Here is a 23,274-nt window from a genome sequence, read left to right on the forward strand (position 1 = left end):
TCAAACAGACATGTAGTAAAATGCAGAGACAACAAAAACATGAAGAAAAGGTTTGTGTCTTGGTGGACATCCAGACAGGCCATTCTGTTGCTCATATTTCCGATTTAAAATAGCCGCTTTGAACGCAGCATAAACACCAAATATGGAGGACTAGTATGGTTTAGTTACATGGTAGATACAAATACTTCGTTTTGTAGACTGCTCATGATACGATATATCATTGCACATTAATTACTTCAACACAAGACCCACAACACACCGGTGACATGAAGTTACCGGCGTCAGGCTTGGTTCTCGCCGGTTTGCAGGCAGGGAGCTGCCCCGGTCTGTGATTGGAGGACGACGTGCCACGTGCACATTTCTTTACTATGCCACATGAGCGCCTTTAGTCACCTGTCAGGCTGTCCCCGCGCGGCGATCGGACCTTCTCTGTAAAGGTACGTTTAACCACGTCGGTCGGTGTGAGTTCCTGCCTGTGAGAGTGTGTGGGTGTGTGTGTCGGCGTGCTCCGCCGCCGAGCTTCCTCCCTCTCAGCCCGGTAACCGGACCGAGTTGTGGGGTTGCATCACTCAGTGGGCTGACATGTTTTCATAGGTCGGTGGTCTTCAAAAGGACCCCTTCCCCAGCTCTGCATTCTTATGTCTGGAACCCCGGAAGCTGTTTTGAACACGAGCTCCAGAATGCTTGCATGTAACTTCATCCAGATGCATTGTTGTGCTGGATGTGCTCCGGCTTGCAGATCCAGTTTGTCCAGGTTCTGCTCGTCAGTAAAGGAACACAGAGTACAACATGACTTCTAATTGTGGATATGGTTTACCATTAAAAAAAAAAAGCCAGTTTTATAATTTACCCCAGCTAGCATAGTCTTGCAATGCTAGTTTGCACCACAAGATGGTGTTTTGAGTCTAAATCCATAAGACATATGTATTACTGATTAGCAACAAAGACATATGCAATGAATGGGTTGCAAAGTCCTAATATGTTCCTTGAGAGACACTTTAAGAACAGTGTAGAAGCACACAAGGCTTTGGGATTTCATACAGAAAGAGAAGCAGTAATTCCAGCTTTTAAATAAGAGTGGAGAAGGAAAATTACACATAGAAGATAATCGCTGTACCAGAACCTGCCCAGCCTGTAGAAGTTTATGAAACCAACATGTTTGAACTTGAGGTACAGTGAGAAAAATTAGCTTCTGGACAAAGTTTCAAGAAGACCCCTTCTGAAGGTTTTAAAAAAAAAAGAAGGGTTTTTTTTTTCATGTAATATCCAGATATTTTACATCATGTTGGTTGGTTCTTATTGTTTGTTTATATAAGCAGAGGAGGGACACAGTACTCGGGTAAATGTTGGGTTCTAATCTTCTGTTGTCTTAGTTATGTTCATATGACAAATGTAAGTGTGTTTTACAAAAAGACCTGTTTATGAGAAAATGCTTATAGAAGTTAAAGAAATTTATTGAACATGAGCAAATCTCCACTTGAATATTAAAGGCGGACAGCTTTTGCATTGCATTCATCCCAATGAAAAGCAATAAATGTGTCAAACTATGGGAGATGAATTTGTGGGGGTTTTGTTCTGTGATTATGATAATAAAACTGAAGCCATATAGTATTTGGGAGACGAATATATCATCACGTGGTTTTTGTGAGGAAAGAAGTGAATGCCGGATTGGATTTCGAAGGTTTCGTATTAAATGTATTCCAGATTGGAGAAGATTGCTCTGCCTTTGGGCACACTTTAGTGTTTACCCACCTTTCAAAACTGACTTCAGCCGTAATGGATGGGATATAAAAGGGCTGATTTATTTGTGCTTTCATCGATGCATTTCATGCTTGCCAGGTGTAAAAAGACAAAGCAGGTGTAAAAGGCATCTGTTGCCATGTTTAACAGTAATAATTATTTGCTGAATGGCAGAAAGTAGACTGAAGACCAGGTGCAGCGCTGCAACACTTTTTCTGTCAGCAGTTGAGCAGAAATATCATCTGACAGAGATGTTCCAAAAAAGTAGCACTTATAATCAGAGTACATTCTATTGCATTATGTAGTAAGAGTTACAAATGTTTATGAAGAGTCAAAATAACCAGCTTCACATGCACATTGTGACACTAAATCAGCAGTAAATGTCAACTTTGTGCAATAAATGGACCACACAGTTATTAAAAATGAGACTCAGGTGGACAGGTGTGGGTGATAAATGCATACAAAATAAGACAAATCTGTCAATATCAATGCAAGATAGCCAAAATAAGACACATTATGTCACACAATATGAGTAATAAGGTGCATAAACAGTCGACCTTCAGCCACAGGGTGACCACAAAACGTGTACAATGATCAAACTGTGACACAGATTGACTAATAACCCTAGAAATATACGTACTGCTCATGAAGAGGCTGAATGATCAAACAGATATAAAATGTGACACAAATGATCGTAATCCAATGCTCTTTAAGTTATTCAAAATGAACATGAGGTGACACAGATTGGCTCCAGTGGTTACGTTAGGCCCTGTCAACTTTTGGCTTATGTTAAAGCATTCCTAGCACTCGGTGCTGCAGGCCTTTAACCTACTTTCTGAACAAACCGCTTCAGAAGTAATCCAGTTCCAACCAGGCCTGAGCCATCGAGAGAACACTGATACCAGCGCTTCATCTACATTTAACCTTTGGCTTCTAAAACTAAAGGCAAATAATTTGTAATGTCCAAAATGTTCAGTGGGACAACTGGACGAATCCAGCTGCGGTCAGCATGTTGCGGCTTCTCCGGTTGGTTAATCAGAATCGGAGCCCTGCAGCTGCAACAACCCTGAACGACCGCCTGTAGAACCATTTACCAGGAGGTGGTCGATAATTTCCAGTGCAAGTTTGGGCCTTGAGAATTTTTTTAGGGAGGATGGAAAGCTAGTGTTTATTCAGGGATGTGTTTGGTTTGCACCCACGAGCTTGTTTCCAACCACCTGGTTGACTTCAGAGAGCCGTACGAACACGGCGGTGTGATATCTCAGCACTTACTCACATTTATGAGAATACACAACAGCACGGTTTTCTTTAACATAAACTCTCTGCTGTCTTAATGGACCGTTTACAGCTGTGCACACAACTGTGTGGAAATAGGAGTGTAGAGGCAGTCTATCCCCATCTGACCCACAGAACTAAATATCTGTTAATGTTATATCTGCACAAACAAGAAGCATGCCTGTAATCCTTATGAACTATTTACCCACTAACGGTTTGAAAAAAATTTCTATTTCTTTTCAGGTTTCAGCTGAATAACGTCCTCAAGATTTTTTTTTAATGCATTAAGCCGATTCTACATTTCCAAAGACCACGATGGCTCTGAGGTCGTTCGACATCGACGCGCCCCGATGGGATCAGTCCACGTTTATGGGTCGGCTCAAACACTTCTTCAACATCACCGACTGCAGGACAGCGATCCTCCCCGACTCACGTCTGGATGAGGCCAAAGCTTTAGTGGACAGCTGCAGGTGAGGAAGTGACCAGAGAGGATGGTAATGGAGGAAAAAACTCCGTCCAGCAGCTTATGTGTGTGCTTCTGTGCTACCTATGAACCAAATCAGGTATTTGATGGTTTGAACCAGCATCCTGTGTGTGATCATCGAGTGTTTGCTTTGGTGCCGTGCAGGGCGGGTTCCATCCCTCCTGGCACCACCGAGGAGCAGCTCCACTACGCCAAGAAGCTGTACGACTCGGCCTTCCACCCGGACACGGGAGACCGCATGAACATCATCGGACGCATGTCGTTCCAGGTGCCCGGAGGCATGGCCATCACCGGCTGCATGCTGCAGTTCTACAGGTAGCGGCAGGCGCCCAGCACGGACTGGAGTTTCACCGTAGGAGCTGTAGAGGTTTGTTAGTTTGTTTTTTAACCTGTTTGTCTGTAGGACAGTTCCTGCTGTGGTGTTCTGGCAGTGGGTGAATCAGTCCTTCAACGCTCTGGTCAACTACACCAACCGGAACGCTGCCTCTCCCATCACTCCCAAGTAAGAGCTTACCAGATGTTTAAATTCAATCCTCATTTTAAATTAGCTGGTTAGCGTTATAATAATAAAGAATGAGCAACGGTAATCATGTTGTTTGTCCATTCAGGCAGATCGGCATCGCCTATGTTACAGCAACCAGCACAGCATTAGCCACAGCCGTCGGGCTAAACCTCTACACGAAGGTACGCTCGAGAACTCACACGGCGAGGATAACGCTGCAGCGTCAGATCAGCCATCTTGGACCACTTCTGTGATGCTTTGTTTTTTTAAAAGAATGTCCCATCTTGGGGATCTTTTCCTTGCAGAAAGCTCCTCCACTGGTGGCTCGCTGGGTCCCCTTCGCAGCTGTGGCAGCGGCCAACTGTGTTAACATTCCTATGATGAGGCAGCAGTGAGTCCTTCTCCGTTCCCCGAAACGTTCAGAAACAAAGATTTTGTTTGTCGGGTTTTTGTCAGGTGAACTGAAGCGGGAGTTTCCCCACAGTGACTGTTTTAGTTCAAACGGCACATCTTAAACGCTTGAATTAGATTTTTTTTTTTTCTTTTTTTTCAAATCTTTATTTGTTTATTTCTTTTTTGTGGCTCTAGTTGATCCTGGCCTCATTTTAACCGTGAGCTCAACTTATTTATTTTCACAGTTTTGTTTGTTTTGTGTTTTCAGGGAAATTCTGAATGGCATCTCTGTCACCGATGAAAACGGCAACAAACTGGGCCACTCGAAGGTCAGCTCTTTTCAAAGACTTTGCCCATCGTAATTTTCCCCCTTTTGATAGATAAAAGTAGACTTTGTTGTTCTTTAATCTCCAGAAAGCAGCCGTGAAAGGAATCACCCAGGTGGTCATTTCTCGGATCACCATGGCCGCACCGGGAATGAGTATGAAAGGACGTTTTCATAAGTCATTTCATCTTGTGTATTTTTGCAGAATTCCCAAGTAACGATCTTCTGTTACTGTCTCTCTTTCTGTCTATTAGTTGTTCTTCCTATCATCATGCAGAGGCTGGAAAAATACAAGTTCATGCAGGTCAGTCTTATCTCTTCATTACCTGCTGAACTCGCATAAATGCAAAATGTGTGTGTGTTCATCTTCAAGTTTTTTCACATCTGTTTGCAGAGAATCACGTATCTCCACGGGCCGATTCAAGTGATGATGGTGGGAGTGTTGTAAGTACAAAGGGTTACGGGGTCAGGACGAACTTTACTGTCCTCCAGAGGACGTCATTGTTAACATTTCTTCTTTTTGTTTTCAAAGTTTGGTCTTCATGGTGCCTGCTGCCTGCTCCCTCTTTCCTCAGAGATGGTAATGAAGCTGTTTTCGTACTGGCCTTCAGACCCGGCGGTGCAAGTAGAGCAAATTAGCTGGTTTCATAGGTCCGAGAGGCTCAAGGGCAGATAGAAAAAGAAAAACAGAACGAAGAGGTTTTTTTTTAGCTCTTAAAAAGGGACTTATGGTCTGTTTATGCACCATATGACACAGAGTATTGTTCACTGAAGTTAAATTAAGAAGAAAAAAAGTGACATCCTTGGGCAAAACTCTGAAAGTTAGCAATTGGTTTGTCAAAAGTTTTCATACTTTTCACGTTTAGTATTATCAAGACTCCCGATATGTGAAGCAACTAATCTACAGTGAGTATTCAATCAAGGTTACACAAACAGAACAACACAAGTGACCCTGAATACTGGGACTTTTCCCAGGAGAGACAGGCGCTCGCCCCTACTGTTTCCCAGAGGCTCTAAAGCTGGGGTGTCAAACATAAGGCCCACAAACCATGACAAAGTCCACTCCGGCACCCAGGATGAGTTTATAAAGTTTAAAAATGACCAAAATCTGCATCAGAGTCGCACTGCGAGGTTGAAAGTTTCTTGGTAAATTTCAACTTGCTGGCTGTACTTCCTGATGCACTCTTACCTCTGTACAAGAGCAAAGCCAAACATTTGGGGCTGACCAAGAATCTGCATTCAAAGTTCGCTAAGCTGTCATGCCGCTGATCTGGCCCCCTCGAGATAGAATGGGGATGTATGGCCCCCCTGGAATAAAGTGAGTTTGACACCTCTGCCCTCAGGGTTTGCTCTGTCAAAACTGAATATAGTGTGCATCGCATTTTAAAAAAAACTAAACACAGCGCTCAACTAAACTTAAATCGTACTCAGAAAATGCTGCAACGCAGCTGAATAAGCTTGCAAAATGATATATTTAGGAAAAATGGTGTGTGCTTTAATGAATCCTGAAATAGTTGTTGTGATTTTACAGTTGCAGATCGTATACATCTTCATCCATTCATTTTTTTGGGGGGTTTGGAGCTGAAGTCAGCTGACTGCACAGCACAGTCAAACACACTCATTCACACTTACGGGAAACCTGAAGGTCAATGATTAACCTCAAACATGTGTTTGTGGAGTGTGTGAGAAAGCCCCAGCGCGCACAGTGCACACAGGAAGGCCTCGGAGCCAGGGCTGGAAGCGGGGATACCCGTGTGGTCCACTGACATTTTCACTCCCGCTCATGTTTTCTTTGGTTCTCAGCAAGCAGTGTTTGTTTACTCTGAAGCATTCTGCCTGTGCAAACGAACCAGCTCACCGTGGTTCTCTCCCCCCCCCCCCCCCCTCTTTCCCCTGCAGCTCCATGGCCGTGTCAAAGCTGGAGCCGGACCTCCGAGACTCCATCAGGTCTCAGTACGGAGACGCAGTGCAACACGTCTACTTCAACAAAGGCCTCTGAGGCCCCCAGCCAGGCCTGATTAGTGTTTACTCTTCTACACTCAAGACCGAATACGTATTTTTTTTTTTTTTTTTTTTTTTTTTATGTAGCCTTACTTAATTTTTTTAATAATCACATTGATTCATTTTATTTTCCAATTTTCCAACTTTTAAACCTCACTGCAGGGTTGCAGATCAGTCACGTCACTCTTTTGGGTCAAATGAACTCTTGCTGTAAACCTGGCGCACGCTCTCTGTACTCCTGTTGAGAAACCAAACGATTTCATCTCAGGAACATTGCCAGATTAAATCAGTTAGATTGTCTTTCTCAGCTCTCCCCACCGCTTGTTTTGTTTCTGTGTCGGTGTTATAGGGGGGATAAAAAGTCGCTGTCATTCTGTCAAGCCTCCTCACAGTCTGTGCCTTTTTACAGAGCAGCGGGAACGGCAACACGGCCGCGCTTCGCGCATTATTCCTTTTTCTTTTAGAACTGACACGGCCTGAACTGTGAAACTTGAGTCTCTATGCATGTCTGAACGGGTGATTCAGAGCAGTGGAGGCTACTGCCCTCTTCTGCCAGGATGGAGGTAAATGTTGGATTTAAGCATTTGAACGCTGACCTCAGTACAAGATGGAATAAAACCTATGAATTTGACTTACTGGTGGTTTTTTTTTTATTATTTCAAATGAAAGTTCTTGTTTTGCTAGATTAGCATTCATCATATTTTGGGTTAAAATTTGTATCGGGTGTAAATGGTTGTTAAAGTGATTTTGTCACTTGAGAAAACAATAAATACTTTAATTTTCTGAATGTGTTTTGAGGGCCAAAACAAATAGGGATAACTGTTTGGTTTTCAACCTGTTTGTACAAATAAATATATAATCCAGACTGAACCCACGGAATAATTCTCCACAATGCTTCTAAGTACACAAACTGTACAGACAAATTAATTTATGAGATTTTTGTGTTTGCATTTTAAATAAACTTAACCTTAGCATTGTGTAGACTAGTAATGAACATTTAGTGAAAATGACATGTTTAAGTTCCTGCGCTTAAAGCTTCTGACAGATGCAAGATGAAGTACAAAATAGGAGAAAATAGGACTGAAACCTCATAGAGCCATTGAGATTTGGCAAAGGGTTACATGACAGTTGTCCTGACCTCAATGCCATCGAGCATCTGTGGGATGAGCCTCTGCAGACTGAGCCACTCAACCACGTGGCTGACTGAAAAACAGGACGTCATCCCACAGCGTCCCACTCTGTGTGACGAGGCCGAACCACAACAAGGACGAGGTGGGAGGCAGCTGTGGCTGTTTACGGTTCTTCCTCACGCTACCGAGGCTTCTGTTTGTTAAGTGAATAAACTGTTAAATTGCATAAATGCCTTGTTTCTGCAGACTTCAATCATCCAATCTAGCAAACGAGAGGAATCAGCAAAGAACTGCGGCCTGTGGCAGAGAGCATTTGGGGATTTTTTTTATTTTTTATTTGGTGCAATCCACATCAGGCCAACCCACTGCATGTGCCATATAAATGTGGTTCCATGGGAAAAGACAAAAACAAGCAGGCATTTCAATGGTTTAAGACATATTCCCAAGAATCATTTCACAAATTGCAATTTTGTTTTCAAAAACTTAACTTCAAATTACATGAAATGTTATTATGCTATCATTATTGTTATTTGGTACATAGTGCATCTTGCACTTTCAAGTTTCTTAAGTTGTGTTTTCATGAACATTTCATCCTCCTTTCAGACAATCACCTTTTAATGGTATTAATGTACTCAGTCTTCATATTGTGATGTTCTTTGTAACCAATATTTGTAGTTTTGACAATGCAATAATCTAGAAAAAGAAAATGAAATGTAAATACTTTTCCTCTATAATCAACAAAGTATTGTAAAATTAATTCTGAATTATTATTATTATTATTATTATTGTTATTATTATTATTATTATTATTGATTTCAAACATCTTCGTGAAAAATACGTGGCAGGATTGTATATTTAAAATATTTCAACAGTTTCATCAGTGTTTCAGATTTGTTTGTGTGTGTGTCATAAAGTGTGTTAGAGTTGACATGATGCTAATAAGCCACATGTGTCCACGGTCCATACAGATGAGCCGCAGCGCAGCGCAGCGCCCCCTGCCGGTCCTCGTCACACCGCCGGGGGGAGGAGTCGCCCGGGTCGCTTTATAAAACCGCCTCAATCCCCCCCGAAACAAAAACAGTCCGTACAGACAGGCAGGCAGGCAGGCAGACGGACAGGCGGACACCCAGCTGCTGACAGCGGACAGACAGCACCCCGAGCTCCCCGCCGAACCTCACCGGGAACACCGGAGCCGCCGCCGGTTGAAGCGCTCGGTCACTCACCGGAGAGGAGGGGCTCAGCCGCTGGATCTCCATCCCGACGCATCTGCGCAGCTCGCGGCCACCAAGAGGCAGGAGAAGAAGAAGAAGAAGGGAGAAAAAAACAGAAGAAAAACAAAAAACATAAACACAAACGCACCGTGCCTGCTTCCACCAAAATGCCGTTTTCCGTTAACGGCATCCTGTGCACGCTCGCGCTGCTGCTGCTGTGGCGGGCGGAGGAGCTCGCGGAGGCGTGCAGCTGCGCTCCGGTTCACCCGCAACAGGCTTTCTGCAACGCCGACGTGGGTGAGTGCAGCTGCTGCTGCTGTGTTTGTTGTTGTTGTTGTTGTTGATGTTTACCCGTGCTGCACCGGCCTCTGGACGGCGGCGCCCTGCAGCCGCCCTGCACGCCTCAGCAGCGGCTGGAATGGGCTGACTTGACCCGCTGGAGCGGCTGGAGGACGGAGGTGCTGCTCCTCAAGGCCATGGCCCAGACAGCACGGTCTGCTGTTACCATCCGGAATACAATACATCGATAACCGAGAACAGGGCTTCTGAGGACAGATCATCACACACTCTTACATTAAGTCCTTGTCAGATTCATTTTAACATGAAATCAGCTGCTGTGGCGTTCATGAAGTGACTTCAGGGAGAATGAAGGGGTCTGAGCTGGACGCTGACAGTGAGGGGTGGTAGATGGCCCTCCCCCGGAGACTCTTTTATATGTTTCAAACACATCAACCTTCTGCATTGAAGCACTACTAGAGACATGTTTTGCTATTTTGCAAATGAACAATTTTTGCTGTAGAAGGCTGAACCACTTTAGAGTCCTCCTGATGGGCCTCCCCAGTATTGGTAATTGATTGGAACCCTGATCAGCACACCTTCCCAGCTCTCCAGCTGGGTTTGTGTTTACCATCAGGCTTTCGCCCTCGGCGGCTCTGGGACGATGCCTGGCTTTGGCAGGGCAACGTGGCACCAGAGAGGGAAAAGAGACAAGGCGGGAGCGAGCTGAGAGGGGGACAAGGGATGGAGAAAGTGAGGAGAGGCTTCTGGGATCGGGGTTGGGGGGGGTTTGAATCCTAACCACAGAATATGTCACACCACGAGCTTTCCTCCCCGTGTTTTTTCAAATTTCCATTCCTGTCCAGTTTCTTCCTGCACGGGGTGGTGCTGCGAGGAATTACAGGAATGTTTCTGGGGTTTTCCCAACTTTTCTCCAGTGCAGAGCAAGGACACACACACACACACACACACACACACACACACACACACACACACACACACACACACACACACACCCACACCCACACTCTCATAGCTCAAATAGACAACTAACTGAAGGGGCCGGCTGACATGCATGGTCGACTTGCACACACTGGCTACAGATGACATCTGGCTGACAGTTCAGGGTGTGTTTTAAGAGAAAAAGCAATAAAAATCGCAGTGCAAGTGAAAATATGCCTGGTATCCATGAGAATGCTGAAGACCACACCGCTGTGGCTGTATTTTTTTTGTCTCCTCCCTTGCTTCTGACTACCCTCACACACATTTCTACGTGCACAAAATAGAGTGTATACGTCTGGATGCGACGTGCGTCTGTATCATTTCAAATTGTGCAGTGACAGCTCTATTTCCAGCTGTGACTCAGTCTCTCGCTGAGCCGCCTGTCTTTGAGACAGGATGTCTCGCAGGAAGGGTGTCCTGGTGTGCCCACGCTGTTTGTTTAAGCGTCATGTGAGTCAGTAAAGCTTCTGTCAGCGCTCACAAAAGACAGGAGGAGGGCAGCAGGTTAATAGCGCTGCAGACCGCTAAACACATGCAGTGACTGGAGTTACTGGATGACCATGATTTCAGTGCAGATCCGGGTGAGAAACCACGCCTAAAATAACCCCGACCTGCCCGGAGGAGCGACCAGATAAGGCACGATAAGTGGAGTTGGCTCAAGTGTGGATGTGGGCGACAACAGAGTGACATTATTAAGAGTTATGTCTTCTGACAATTGAGATTTGTTTGGTAGGGATGGGATCTCTCGCTGGAAATCAGCTGCTTGTTGATGGTTACACTGTCCAGGCCTGAGCCAGCAGTTCGTGTGTCATCCTGTGTTGATGCGCCAGGTCAGACCACAAGCCATAGACGTGGCGCGGCGTCATGCGCCTACCCCACAATCTGCACACGCGAGATCCATGTACAAAGACAAACATCCTCTTCTCATATAAATCGGTTACCCGCAAAGGGGAACTTCCCCGTGGCCCTGCCCAGCCACACGGTCCTCCGGCTGGTCGGCGGTCTGGCAGATCGGAGTCACCCTGCAGGAAGGCAGTAGAGTGGACAACAACACACGCATAAATCTTCATTCATGGAAAGAAATGTATGTTTTCTTCCCTAAAATGATGTGTTTTGCAACTCAAGCGCAGGAAGACCATGCAGACTCCAAACATAAAGAAGCAGGGATGGTAGTGTCACCCACTCTGTCTAAATGTTTGCTTCTGGATTTGGTGGAGCCCAAAATCAGGACTAAGAACAAAGTGTTTGTCTGACTTGAAATGGAAATCTTAGATAGAGGTGCATGAACGTTTCAGTGTGAATAAGTGGAAAAGAAATAAAATAGATACATAACATACAATTCAATTCATAATCTATCTATTCCTTCACAATATTATTATTTAACAGACAGTTTTAGTCCTATAGGTAAACATTTTACTGGAAGATATCCCTGAGGATAGAGAACAACCATAGCAATTAGTGGCTGAGGAGAAAGTTGATCTTTTTTGATAAAAGCAGCAGGTTTGCTTTGTTTTAGCTCCACAAATTGATATAGTCAAATACTGGCATCTATCTTAATCCATGTTCATTATTTTTAATTTTGTTGTCCTCTTTATTGTCCAATTCACTTCTTTTAATCTTGTTAAAATAAAATAAAATCTTGTTTTATCTAAAAAAAAAAAAACTTTATACACTTCACATCATCATCAAACACAATGTAATTACTGACTGAGCTATCTCAGTCTTTAGAGCATATTGTTCTCTCATTTGTGTGGTTTTATTACAAAAAAAAGAACCAGCAGCGCCACCTCATGGCCTGGCATGCTGACTACATCGTTTTCACCGTTTCTGCCTTTTCCATGTAAACGGACATCTTTTTCAAAATGTCGCCGCTTAAACGCAAAGCTTTTCTGCAACAAAAATGCAAAAACAGCGCATAAATAATAGAGATCCAGTCGTTCATTAACTCAAATCAAACTTTAAAATTCTAAAGCTCAGGAGTGAAAACACACAGGCTCCTGCTGTGACTCAGTACTGCCACCTAATGCTCAACCACGTGCTGTTACTTTATTTTGCATGCTGTCCTTTAAGAGGCAGATATTTTCGAGTTGGTGCTCATTGGACTCAGAGCCATAAACAGCACGTAGTCCATAAAATTATGAGTTATATGAACTGTTTTATCAGCTCTATGTAAACACCGACTGACTGATAATTTCGAACTTACCAGCTTCAGAAGTTATATAAAGTGTGTTTCAGCTTCACCTGCTGGTCTAAAAGGCCAAATTTGGTAAGAGTTGGTTGATTGATTTGATTCCTTCCAGATCAGTTGTGGGTCTTGGCATTCAGAAGTGAAATTTTGAGGCTTTCCTTTATCCATGCTTTTTTGGGTATTTTTTTTTTCTGTCGAACTGTTGTTTGGATAAAATTAGACATTAAAAAAAATGTGATGATAGAGACAAAGCGAGCTATAGAACCAAACTGCTGCTTTTTGAGTCAGCCGCTTACTTCGGTTGATGCTGTTTGATTGATAAACATCCTACAATAAGACAGATAAGCTGAAGGAGGAAAAGTTAAGTAACTTGATTGTAATCGTTGCTGAACGGACTCTCCCTGTCCATGCCCTCCTTACTGTCCGGGAGCAGAAATAACTCTTTCATTGACATGAACTAGAGATCTCTGGCTGATTCATGTCTTCATTCAGACGTTGGCATGAGCTGCAGGTGGCGGTTGAATCGTGTTTGAGGGTGTGTGTTTTTTCTCTCTCTCTCTCTCGGCTGAAATGACAGGTTAAAAAGAAGGCCCACATACGTCTGGAGAGGAACAAACCACACCAGGAAAATGGGGAATGATTTGGTGGTCACTGGAGAATGAAAAAAAGAAATGGATAGTCATGCGGTGGAATGAATGGGGGGCACTTAGGATGTGGTGTGTGTGTGTGTGTGTGTGTGTGTGTGTATGCACGCGTGTGTGTGTGTGTGTGTTCATATGGGGTTTGCATGGAAAACATTGCGTAGTGCGACTGATACGCATGTATAAGTCATTAAGCGTCGGGGAGCAAGTCGAAATGTGGGTCAGCTGGCGGTTTAAGGAGGGGGCTCCTGGCTGCTGATTGACTCCTGCTGATCCGGTGACTCGAAGACCGACCCGCGGCGAAGCGCAGCCGCCCGCAGGCTCCCGGTAGCCGAGCTGTTTCAGCGTCACGCTGCGTAGTCTGCCGCCTCCGCAACATGCTGTTTAGACTGCACAGGGCGATTCGCTCCGGCTTTATTGCAGGGGTGAAGCAGCGAAATAAACACGTCTGCAGCAGCGAGGTACAGACAGACACGCTCCCGTAATGGCAATCTATCGCGAATAACAGGGTAATTTCCCCTCGGCGGTGTGTCCTGCTGCTGATTCTTAGCTCATTAGCTTGTGGCGCAGAATGAGGTCAGGAAATGAGAGCGGAAAAACTGGGAAGAATGCAGGAGCGAGAGCCAGCCAGGTATACTGCTGTGTGTGTGAGTGTGTGTATACACATTTTGGCTGGCTGCTGCTTCACATTTGCATAAGCAGAAGTTCAGCTAAAAAGCTGGAGTTTGGAGGAACCTTGGCCTGTCAGAGACAGAGTTTTAGAATGTGTGTTCTTAAATTCTTGCTCTTTATCAGTCTTGTAACTTCGATTTTTAGAGTCCTTCCACCTGGATGACATTTGTTTACATATTATCAGTGTGATACTCTGGTGTTGAAGTGATGCTTTAAAAAAAAAAAAAGAGAGAGATAGAGAGACTTCCAGCCAAGTGTTTTATGGCTACAAACCTCAAGGTGAATCTGTGGTGACATGTGGAGATAAGATGATAATAACAGTCCTGGGAAAGCAGCTGTAAAACTGCACTGGCTTGTTCAACATTTCAAATTCAACTGATTATTTTTGTTCTCCTTAGCAGATTTAGGATGTTGTCCATGTATGTATTTTAGATTCCTCACAGATGAGCTCAATACTAGAGTGAAATACATTTCTTTAACGATATAAATGATCAAAGCATCTCATCGTCGTCTCTCTAACACTCAAAGGGAAGATAAAATCATTGTATATGTGCGTATACTTAAGAAACCTGTGGAGCCAAAATGCAGGCCTGAAATAGTTGAAATGAAGCAGATCAATTAAAGGTGGGTAAAAATAGAAAACAGCATGATCGTGACTCAAAACACATGCTCAGAATTCATAAGTAAAGCAAGAATAACAATCCGCTTTCACACCTGTTAGAGCTGGCCTTCATTTGGTGTGGGCTGAAAAGTACATTTGATCGACGGGGGGAGTTATTTAGAGGTCAGTCCTCACACCTCACAGCTGAAATATCCCCGGTTCAAACCGGCTTCCTGCCCACGGTCCACATGATGCGTTTGAGAGTAGGTAGCGACTCTAAATGTGGTGTGAGGGTGTGTGCCGCAAGATAGACTCTCGCTCTGGTTGCTCTGTGATGAACTGGATGTCTTTAATATCGATTTAAGGGTTGTCACATGTTTTTGTGTTGCCAACCACACAAAAGCAAATGCTGACGTTAGCATGCCAGGCAGACACATTCGTGCATGAACCTAGAGAATATCACGATGTGAACAGTGAAGCACCTTTGAGCTGTCTGTAAGAAATGTGTCTCCACTGATCGAGATGATAGTTTTGTTTAATAGTAAGAGGAAGCAGATTTCTACAATCCTCCATTGTTATTGTTGACAGTCTGCTCACACATGCAAGTGTGGCAGCAACTTCATCATGTCTATGTATATTTCCAATAAAACATGAGGAATATAATATAAATGACCGTGAAAGCTTCTTCCACTGACCTTGTAACCAGCTTCATGCTGAAACGTATTCGTTTGAGAGCAGCAAGAGAGCAACAGCGCTATCTAGATCTTGGAGCCGCCATCTCTCATATTTGTGTGTGTTCCAAGCCGTAAACTGAGCCCCAGTGTGTAAAGCTTCAGCAGTTCACCCCGTCCGTGTTTATCTATGTGTACGTGTCCTCCATTCCTGCTTATTTTATATTTTCTCCTCCTCTGTTGCTCATATTTTCCATTCAGATTAAACGCTTTAAGCATAGCTGAAGCTTGAAGTCAGTCAGGCCATTAAAAGTCCTCACACACACACACACACACACAAACACACACGGTTAGAAACAATCCTGCTGTTTCGGACTCTTGTCAGTCTTGTCAGGTCAGTTTTGGGGGCCTTTCAGTGTCGTGTTTGGATTTTCTTTAGACCCCCACAGCTCAGTGTCCTTGTTTGATATTATTTTCATCATTCAGCATGTTTAAATGGACAACTTTATTTATAAAGTACTTTAAGAAACAACCACAGCGAGAACAAAGTGCTCCACATCAATAGACAGAAAATCCTTTAATGTCTGAAAATATTCCGTTGTGGCCTTAAAAGTTATGAATGGAAGTGACTCAGAGCAGACCTGCAGGCTTTTGCATGATGCATCATCTTTTTACATTCACAGCTCTTGAATTTGACCACGTCTGTTATTGTTTTGGATTTTAAATCCATCTTTGGGATATCTTCTGACATCCTCCAAACATTTTGCGCTTTTATTCTTATTGTGACATTACAGATGAAACTAAACCTTTGTCAGCAGATTTAGAGGATTGAAAAAAGAAAACTCTTTCTGTGTTTCTTCCCAGTGATTCGAGCGAAGGTGGTGGGAGAAAGAGAGGTGGATTCTGGGAACGATATCTACGGGAACCCCATCAAGAGGATCCAGTATGAGGTCAAACAGATAAAGGTGAGAGGATTTAACCTGTTGAAGGTTTCAGTGAGGAGCAGCGGACATTCACACGCCGTTTGTCGTCCTTCCAGATGTTCAAGGGTCCTAATCAGGACATCGAGTCTGTCTTCACCGCTCCTGTGTCGGCCGTATGTGGCGTTACCCTGGATGCCACCGGCAAGAAGGAGTATTTGATCTCAGGTTTGTGTGAATCTTCTAACAAATGTGGGCTTTGCAGACTAGAAAATTCTAATTTTTACAGTCATTAAGGTTAAATTTAATTCAGGTTTATTGATATTATTAAACTCATAACAGGGTTAAAATGATGTTAATTGAATACGTGATAAGAAAGGGAAAAAACAACTCATTTCAAACACACAGGTGCTGTTTTGTACATGTGACACACCTGAGAGTGAAAGAAGATAAACACAGAAACTGAAACGTCCAGGAAGAGTAGATCAGGTAGAGACACGCAGGTGTAAACACCGAGCCAGACAAACATTACATTGTAAAAACACCAGTGGGCAATTTTGCATGCTGGAGGAGGAGCTGTTTATGTTATTATGTGTAATTATATGCTGATGACTAAACCCTGTGGAGACTGGGAGTGACCTTGTCTGTCTTTTAAATCTGATAGGTTTGTACTTTAGCGAGCTTAAAATTTAATATAATGGTATAATTTTTGAAAAGAATATAAATTTATTGCATCACTACCTTGTATTATCATAAAAAGAGGAATTAGTTGAGAGGTAATTGGCTTGGGAATCTGAATCGATTGTTTTGATGCATCGGTGTTACTCTGATCGTCATGTCGCTCTCTGCTGCATTTCTATTGGCTGTTAGGAGCTGACTTTACCGGCCTGCTGCGCTGGTTTAAAGCCTGTCAGACATGGCAGCGAGACGCAGCACAGCGAGGCTCATGAAGTCATTCATGCTCTGGTTTCCCCATCACAGACAGAGATGCACGCACCAGCGCTCGCCCCTAATTACATAGAGTTGTAAGAGGAGGAACTGCTGAGGGCAGCGTTTCCTCTCCTGACCTCTCCCCGGAGCTGTGGGAAAGAGCGTTAACTTTCTGTCGAGCGGGGCATCTTTTTTTTTTTTTTTTTTCGCCGTGATTCATCTTTTCTCCTCCTGCCGGAAAGGGTTAACAGCTGGAAGGGCCGCTGCTGAAATGTGAGTCAGCCCCATCGGCGAGGGCGCCGCGCCGAGGCCCGGACGTGTCGAGAGCTGCTCCGCAGACAGATAGCGGCGCGCAGAGGGCGCAGCCTCAGCACATCGCCACACGCCGCTTGAAATATCGCCTTGTTTTGACTAGTGCCGCTCATGGGTGAAACAGAAGTACAACCGTTTTTATAAAGGCAGCTGGTTCGTGTTGATGCCCGCAGCAGATCGAATCGCCTCGACGTGTGACGTTCCTATCTGATGTTACACAGTGTCTGACCGGCGGGAGCGTCGCCGCTGGGGGTGTTTTTTTCTGCATCCTGTTTTGTCTTTGCAGACTCTCTGAAGCAACTCTCGTGTCGCTCTCTCCTCAGGCAAAGCCGAGTCCGGCGGGCAAATGCACGTGACCCTGTGCGATTACATCATGCCCTGGGACTCCTTGAGCACCACCCAGAAGAAGAGCCTCAGCCAGCGCTACCAGATGGGCTGCGACTGCAAGGTGAGGCGGCAGAGGGAGAACAGCCTGTTCATGGTGATTTATCTCCATCCCGGAGGAGAAAAACAACAGGCAGCTGTTACTCAATCAGATCCTCACATAACAGATGAAACAAGACGGAACATGAGCCTCAGCTTGGTTCCTGCTGGATTTTCATCGCCGCTTCGTGTCCCCGCAGATCGTGCGCTGTCCCTCCCTGCCCTGCGAGATCTCGGCCCCCGAGGAGTGCCTGTGGACGGACCTGATGATCGAGAAGCAGGTGCACGGCCGCCAGGCCAACCACTACGCCTGCGTGAAGCGGGCGGACGGCTCCTGCTCCTGGTACCGCGGCGTGGCGCCCCCCAAGAAGGAGTTCCTGGACGCCGAGGACCCTTAGTCGCACGCGGCGCCGCGCGCGACCACCCACTGCACAGCCTGACCGAGATAAATGTAAACAATTTATTAGATTTTTTTTTTTTTTTTTTTTTTTTGGGAAGCATCATCAGGCAAAAGGGATTTTGATAATTACAAAAAAAAAAAAAAAAAAAAAAAAAAATTAAAGTGAAAATGACTGAAATTAGCGGCCGGTCTGAAAACAGCCTCCCGCCTGCGGCTCCGTCGGCGGCCGCTGAGCGCAGAGAGGTCGTTTTCAGACACGGCGTCGTTTTCAGACACGGCGTCTCTGTCAAAGCGTTAAATAAGCATCATGAGACATAGACTGGTCGAGTGATGATGTAAGTTCCTCCTGAGGCTGGCGTCAGGAGGACATCAATTCTCGGCGAGGCGCAGCTCGTCTTCGCCCCACGGAGCTCCGCTCTCCGCCAATCAGTCCCGAACTCTCCAGACGATCGCCCGCGGCCCGTCGTGTTTCTGCGTTTATTACCTCATTCTCCATTCGAGTCCAAAGCCAAATTCCAGGTTGCCTTTGTTTTTCCTCCTTCTTTCTTTGACTCCCTGCCCGTCTCTGAGCGCCGCCAACAGTTAATGTCTTTCTCATTTTCTCTGCCGGGAGCTGCTCAGCCGCCGGTGACGTCGCACGCCCGCAAACGCGCTCGCTTTAAAAAATAAAGAATGATTCATCTCGCGTGGCTTGATGATCTTTCCTGGTCTCGCCGGGTGGAGATCGCTCATTCGCGGGCCTCACTGGACCAGTCTATGCTGCGTGAAGACGATCACTCCAAATTCAAAAACCTCAGAGCCCCCAATCCGATCCGCCCAATCAGACTTCTGCCTCCCGCTCTCTTGTCGTCTTCAGCCCTTCACTCCTTGGTTCTTGTTATGTAGCTGTACAGTACCTATGCATATACTTCTGTTGTTACTTGATAACTATGATTTTAAATAACATTAGGACTAGATTTGCACTTTTTGAGGATGAGTTCCAGTAAAGACAAGAGCCTGAACACTCTGACGTGACAGTTGCTATCGTTCGCCCCGACCGACAGATCCACCTCAGGTGCAGATTTCGCCTATTTTTGAGTGCTTTTGGTGATCCGTATTCACAGACGCAAGCTATTTTTCTTTTTTATTTGTTGCTGTCATCACAGATAAAATAGCGTTTGCAGAGAGGAAAACAAAAAAAAAACAAACAAACGTGGACGTGTGAGAGGATCGGTCACAAAGGGATCTTTTTGCAGATTTTATGTGGAAGCAACAAAAACGTTGTTCTTTCGGTGTCTTTGTGTTTTATCTGTCGATTGTAAATGCAAACAGCAGTCCGGTTTGCCGATATATTCTCGCAGACGGTTCACTTCATGAGTAAATTTAAAAAAAAAAAAAAAAGGAAAGAAAAACGGTCTTTACACGCTTAATGTTCGCTTTGACTCGTCTTTACTGCTCCTTCCAGTTATTAATGAAAGCTTTATCGCTGTCCTAGAAAGCAAGTTACTCAATCAAAGTTTACAGTGCTGTTTTATACACCTCAACCTACATTAACACAAAAAATATATATATGATGGATTATTAAAGGCATAATTTAAAAGTAGACTCTTTCCAGTTTCCATTACTTTGTATTTTTTCAGTGTTATTATTATACCTGTCGAGATTTTTGTGTGTTTTTCGCTGTCATTGTCTACGATGTCTTTAGCTGTAGTGTCGAGTCGAGAAGGTCCTCTTCTCCGCGCTGGAGTAACGTGAGAGTGAGAGCGATTCAAGCCTTTTTTTCCGGAGAGGGGTGGAGAACTGAGAAATGGGTACCTTTGTGTGAATAGAGGACTGTGCATGTGTTTGATGCTTCGTGTAAGTCCGGCCGAAGGACTAAATATTCAGTATTATCAATAAAAAAATAAAAAAAAAACCCACAAAAAACACAAGTTTGAAAGAGTGCGGTTGCCTTTGTGTTGTCATTCCTCCTTCGTCTGGGACTGAAGTGTTTGTTTTAGGAGAAATGTTGCAAGTAACAAGAAAATATCCTCTAAAATGGAGTCAGGCTTGAGTAAGTTGATGTCTTTATTCATAGTCTTCCTACTTCCTGTTTCAGGACTGGTGAATTTCCACTGTGTTTACTTCTCTTTTTTGTGTCATTTCATCTTGTTCCTTCCATCAAAGCTTTCCAGCATTTCATCTGTACTTTTTTTTTTTAATCTTGTTTTGACTTTAGTCGTCCTCACCTTGCTCCTTTTGTCCTTTAACCTGCTTCTGTCCGTCTGTTGACTGAGCCCCTTCCCCTGGATTGACATTCTTGCTATTCAGCCCTTCATGTGTGTGAAGGATTCACCGGCGATGTGGAGCCGTGAGGCGGCGGCCCTGGGAAAAGCCAAGTCCGTGTGCCGGTCGACTCAAATAGGAAAATATTTGAGAAATGTGCAGGCAGAGCCCAGATTGGACGGTTTTGTCATCTCTGTTCATTCTCTCCACGGTCATTTCAAACAGAGTTGTAATAATCTGTCGGCGTCTGAAGGGAATTTCACTCTGAGGTCAGGTCCATCAGTCTGAGAGAGACGATGCAAATTCAATTCATTTGGGCTGATTGTGACTGTTTCCTGTCGCTTCTGTTAAATTTAAATGTCCTTTTTGCTAGATGCCTCTTTGGTCACGTCTGAGGATGCGAAGCAGGACGCATGTTGCTGCAATCTCTGCCGGTTGCTCAACAAAGAAATACGGGAAGAAACTCAAAGTGACAGAGAATGACGGGTTTCATGTCTAAACACAGACTGCTGAATATCTGAGCATGTCTGTGATCGGCCAGACAAACTGAATATGAAGCTACGTCACAACTTTTCTGTGGCGGCGCCAACAAAATTTTTAGATTAAATGCACTTTGACAGGTTTCAGCAAGGATATCTTAGAAATTTCTGCAAAATTATCCCACAAAAATCCATTGAAATATTCTGTATTAAAATCACTGAACGACACATCACAAAATTCTTTCTTTTTCAAAGCTTAGGAATAAAAAACGTTTACAATCGATCAATTTTTTCCAAGCATTTTTGACCTTACAGGTGTGGAATCAGCTCTGAGGGGTTTATAATAAAACAGGGCTTCACACACTCGCTGTGCCCTGCAGGTCTGATGCCCCCCAGTGGCCACAGGAAGACATAGCACATACAGCATTTCATGACAATATGAGAAAAGAGCAGCAAGGAAGCACAAAAGGCTTTACATGAAATATATGATAATGGAATGGCTAAAAGAAACACAGAAAATACAATATTACAAACATTTCATTTTAGTTGAGGATTCAAATTGGATTTTTTAAAAACAATAAACAAAGACATGACATGAAAGATTCAGGAATAAGAATCAATGTTAATGTGAGTATTATTGATGATGATGATGATGATGATGATGATGAAATAGTTTGAGCAAAGCAATTATATCGATGGTTTTCATCATTTATCTTCTGTTAATCAGAATAATAGCAAATTTACCACCAACGAATATCTGTAAGTCAAAACACTGACAAAGATTCAGAAACTGTAGGAAAAAAAGAGACATAAAAATGATGATCATCAAAGTTATTCCATGTTATTTTCTTCTGATAATGAATATAGGGAGCAGATATCCCTGTAAACGATATGATATGGAGCCAAAACTCAAAATAGAGCCACAGATGGGCTATTAAAAGACACATATTCTCACTATTTACCACAAATATGCAGGCGCCGAGATAAAGAATAAATTCAGAGCTGTGAGATGCTACAACTGTGAATCATAACAACAGCTGACAGCGAGGGGAAAAAAAATACTTTGTTCAAATGTCAACAACTTGAGAGTGTGAGCGTGTGAGCAGAGTGCAGTGTTGCATCAGAGCTCTTCTGCTCACTTATGGTCCAGATCTGTTTACTGTACCACATCTTTTCATCGGCATCTATAAATGATTTAACAAAAAGAGCAAAAAGACCCTAATCAGATATGGATTCATAAAAGTATTCCAATCTGAACTTGAAGGAAAAGGGTTGCCAAGGAACTGAATTGCTTTAAAAATATTCTTCTCTCTCTGTAGCATAATGAGGGTCAGCATGAGTGTGTGGGCACTATTCAAGAGGATTCAGTCTTCGTGCTCTTATAATCCCCTTTCCTTTTTTTTTTTTCTCTCCCTCTATTGTGTCGATGAAAGATGAAACGAAGAGAATCTGAACAGAAAACAATCAGGATGTTCAAAAAAGAAATCCACTCAGTGATGATTGCTTTCCGGTTTTGTTAAAGCGAGATTTTTTACCCAACGTGTGGTGAAACAATTTAAAATACCGTCTGAAGGCTGTCTTTTAAAACAGGCCTTCAAAAAATGTATGATCCAGTTTGTCACAAATCTCATTTCACTGCCAGATATTGTAAATTAGTCAAATAATGAAAGTTAGAAACAGACTCTCCAGATTCTTTCTTTTCACATTATCTGATATGCAGATGACTCAAAACTTTACAGGGGATGTTTAAATGAGACTTTCTGCTCATCAATGCCACTCGTGACGCACAGACTTGCAAAGCAGAAGCATAAATATACGATTCACGTCATTTTGTGGGTCTTGCAAAGAATTATGCGTTATCTGTGCAGAGAGAGAGAGAGAGAGGGAGGGAGTAGAACGGGAGCTCTGGGAGAAAAGTGGATGAGCACATAGAAAGTTCAAGAGGATGAGGCCGAGAGCAACAGAAAGAGGTCAGCACCACAGAGAGATGAGCGCAAATCAAACCATTTTCAGAATGAGAGAGAGAAAAAAACAACAAGCGAAGGTGTGAAAAATCGACAAAATCACACACAATCCTTCCCTGCAACATCAGCCTCATTCAGTCTGTACGAACAGCTGTGCTGATCCTTCATGTGCTGATGTGCTTCATATTTTCTAGCAGACTGAGCACCGCTGCAAAAAAAAAAACTGGTGACATTTTTCACACATTCTTCCGATCGGTTGTTAATCTGACGTGTGGAGTCAGAATAATTAGATCTGCTGCTGCTTCTGCCACAACCTCCGTCTCTCACATGCCTCCTGCTGGTGATGAATGCTTGCAAACTGCATCGCTGCCATGTTTGTGTTGATACTACAGGCAGATTCATGTCTCCATTGGCCGTTCACTGAGAAACATCCCCTTTTCTGGAAAAAGCAGCATCTTAATAAAAAAAAAACCACATACAAACATTGCCT

General features: G+C 43.8%; 2 protein-coding genes across 2 annotated transcripts; both read left to right on the forward strand.

Annotated features, from left to right (window-relative positions):
- The first annotated feature begins 234 nt into the window (after positions 1-234).
- Positions 235-7,351, forward strand: sfxn2 (sideroflexin 2). Its single transcript, XM_030098516.1, has 12 exons — positions 235-437; positions 3,259-3,485; positions 3,644-3,814; positions 3,903-4,001; positions 4,108-4,183; positions 4,307-4,392; positions 4,663-4,723; positions 4,809-4,875; positions 4,974-5,023; positions 5,114-5,163; positions 5,252-5,299; positions 6,619-7,351. Exons 2-12 carry the CDS (start codon positions 3,331-3,333, stop codon positions 6,716-6,718), a joined length of 963 nt encoding a protein of 320 aa, XP_029954376.1. The 5' UTR covers positions 235-437; positions 3,259-3,330; the 3' UTR covers positions 6,719-7,351.
- Positions 7,352-8,895: 1,544 nt separating this feature from the next.
- Positions 8,896-19,980, forward strand: timp2a (TIMP metallopeptidase inhibitor 2a). The gene is made up of 5 exons (XM_030098518.1): positions 8,896-9,358; positions 15,977-16,077; positions 16,152-16,260; positions 17,598-17,722; positions 17,898-19,980. Exons 1-5 carry the CDS (start codon positions 9,229-9,231, stop codon positions 18,093-18,095), a joined length of 663 nt encoding a protein of 220 aa, XP_029954378.1. The 5' UTR covers positions 8,896-9,228; the 3' UTR covers positions 18,096-19,980.
- Positions 19,981-23,274: the final 3,294 nt, after the last annotated feature.

Source organism: Salarias fasciatus, chromosome 8 (assembly GCF_902148845.1).
Source record: "Salarias fasciatus chromosome 8, fSalaFa1.1, whole genome shotgun sequence".
NCBI lineage: Eukaryota > Metazoa > Chordata > Actinopteri > Blenniiformes > Blenniidae > Salarias > Salarias fasciatus.

Excerpts from the sequence above, each read along its gene's own strand:
- sfxn2 (XM_030098516.1), top strand. The coding sequence starts at position 3,331 with ATGGCTCTGAGGTCGTTCGACATCGACGCGCCCCGATGGGATCAGTCC. Across the intron at positions 4,002-4,107 it reads GCCTCTCCCATCACTCCCAA|GCAGATCGGCATCGCCTATG; the intron begins GTAAGAGCTTAC and ends TTGTCCATTCAG. Across the intron at positions 4,724-4,808 it reads ACAAACTGGGCCACTCGAAG|AAAGCAGCCGTGAAAGGAAT; the intron begins GTCAGCTCTTTT and ends TTTAATCTCCAG.
- timp2a (XM_030098518.1), top strand. The coding sequence starts at position 9,229 with ATGCCGTTTTCCGTTAACGGCATCCTGTGCACGCTCGCGCTGCTGCTG. Across the intron at positions 9,359-15,976 it reads TTTCTGCAACGCCGACGTGG|TGATTCGAGCGAAGGTGGTG; the intron begins GTGAGTGCAGCT and ends GTTTCTTCCCAG. Across the intron at positions 17,723-17,897 it reads AGATGGGCTGCGACTGCAAG|ATCGTGCGCTGTCCCTCCCT; the intron begins GTGAGGCGGCAG and ends GTGTCCCCGCAG.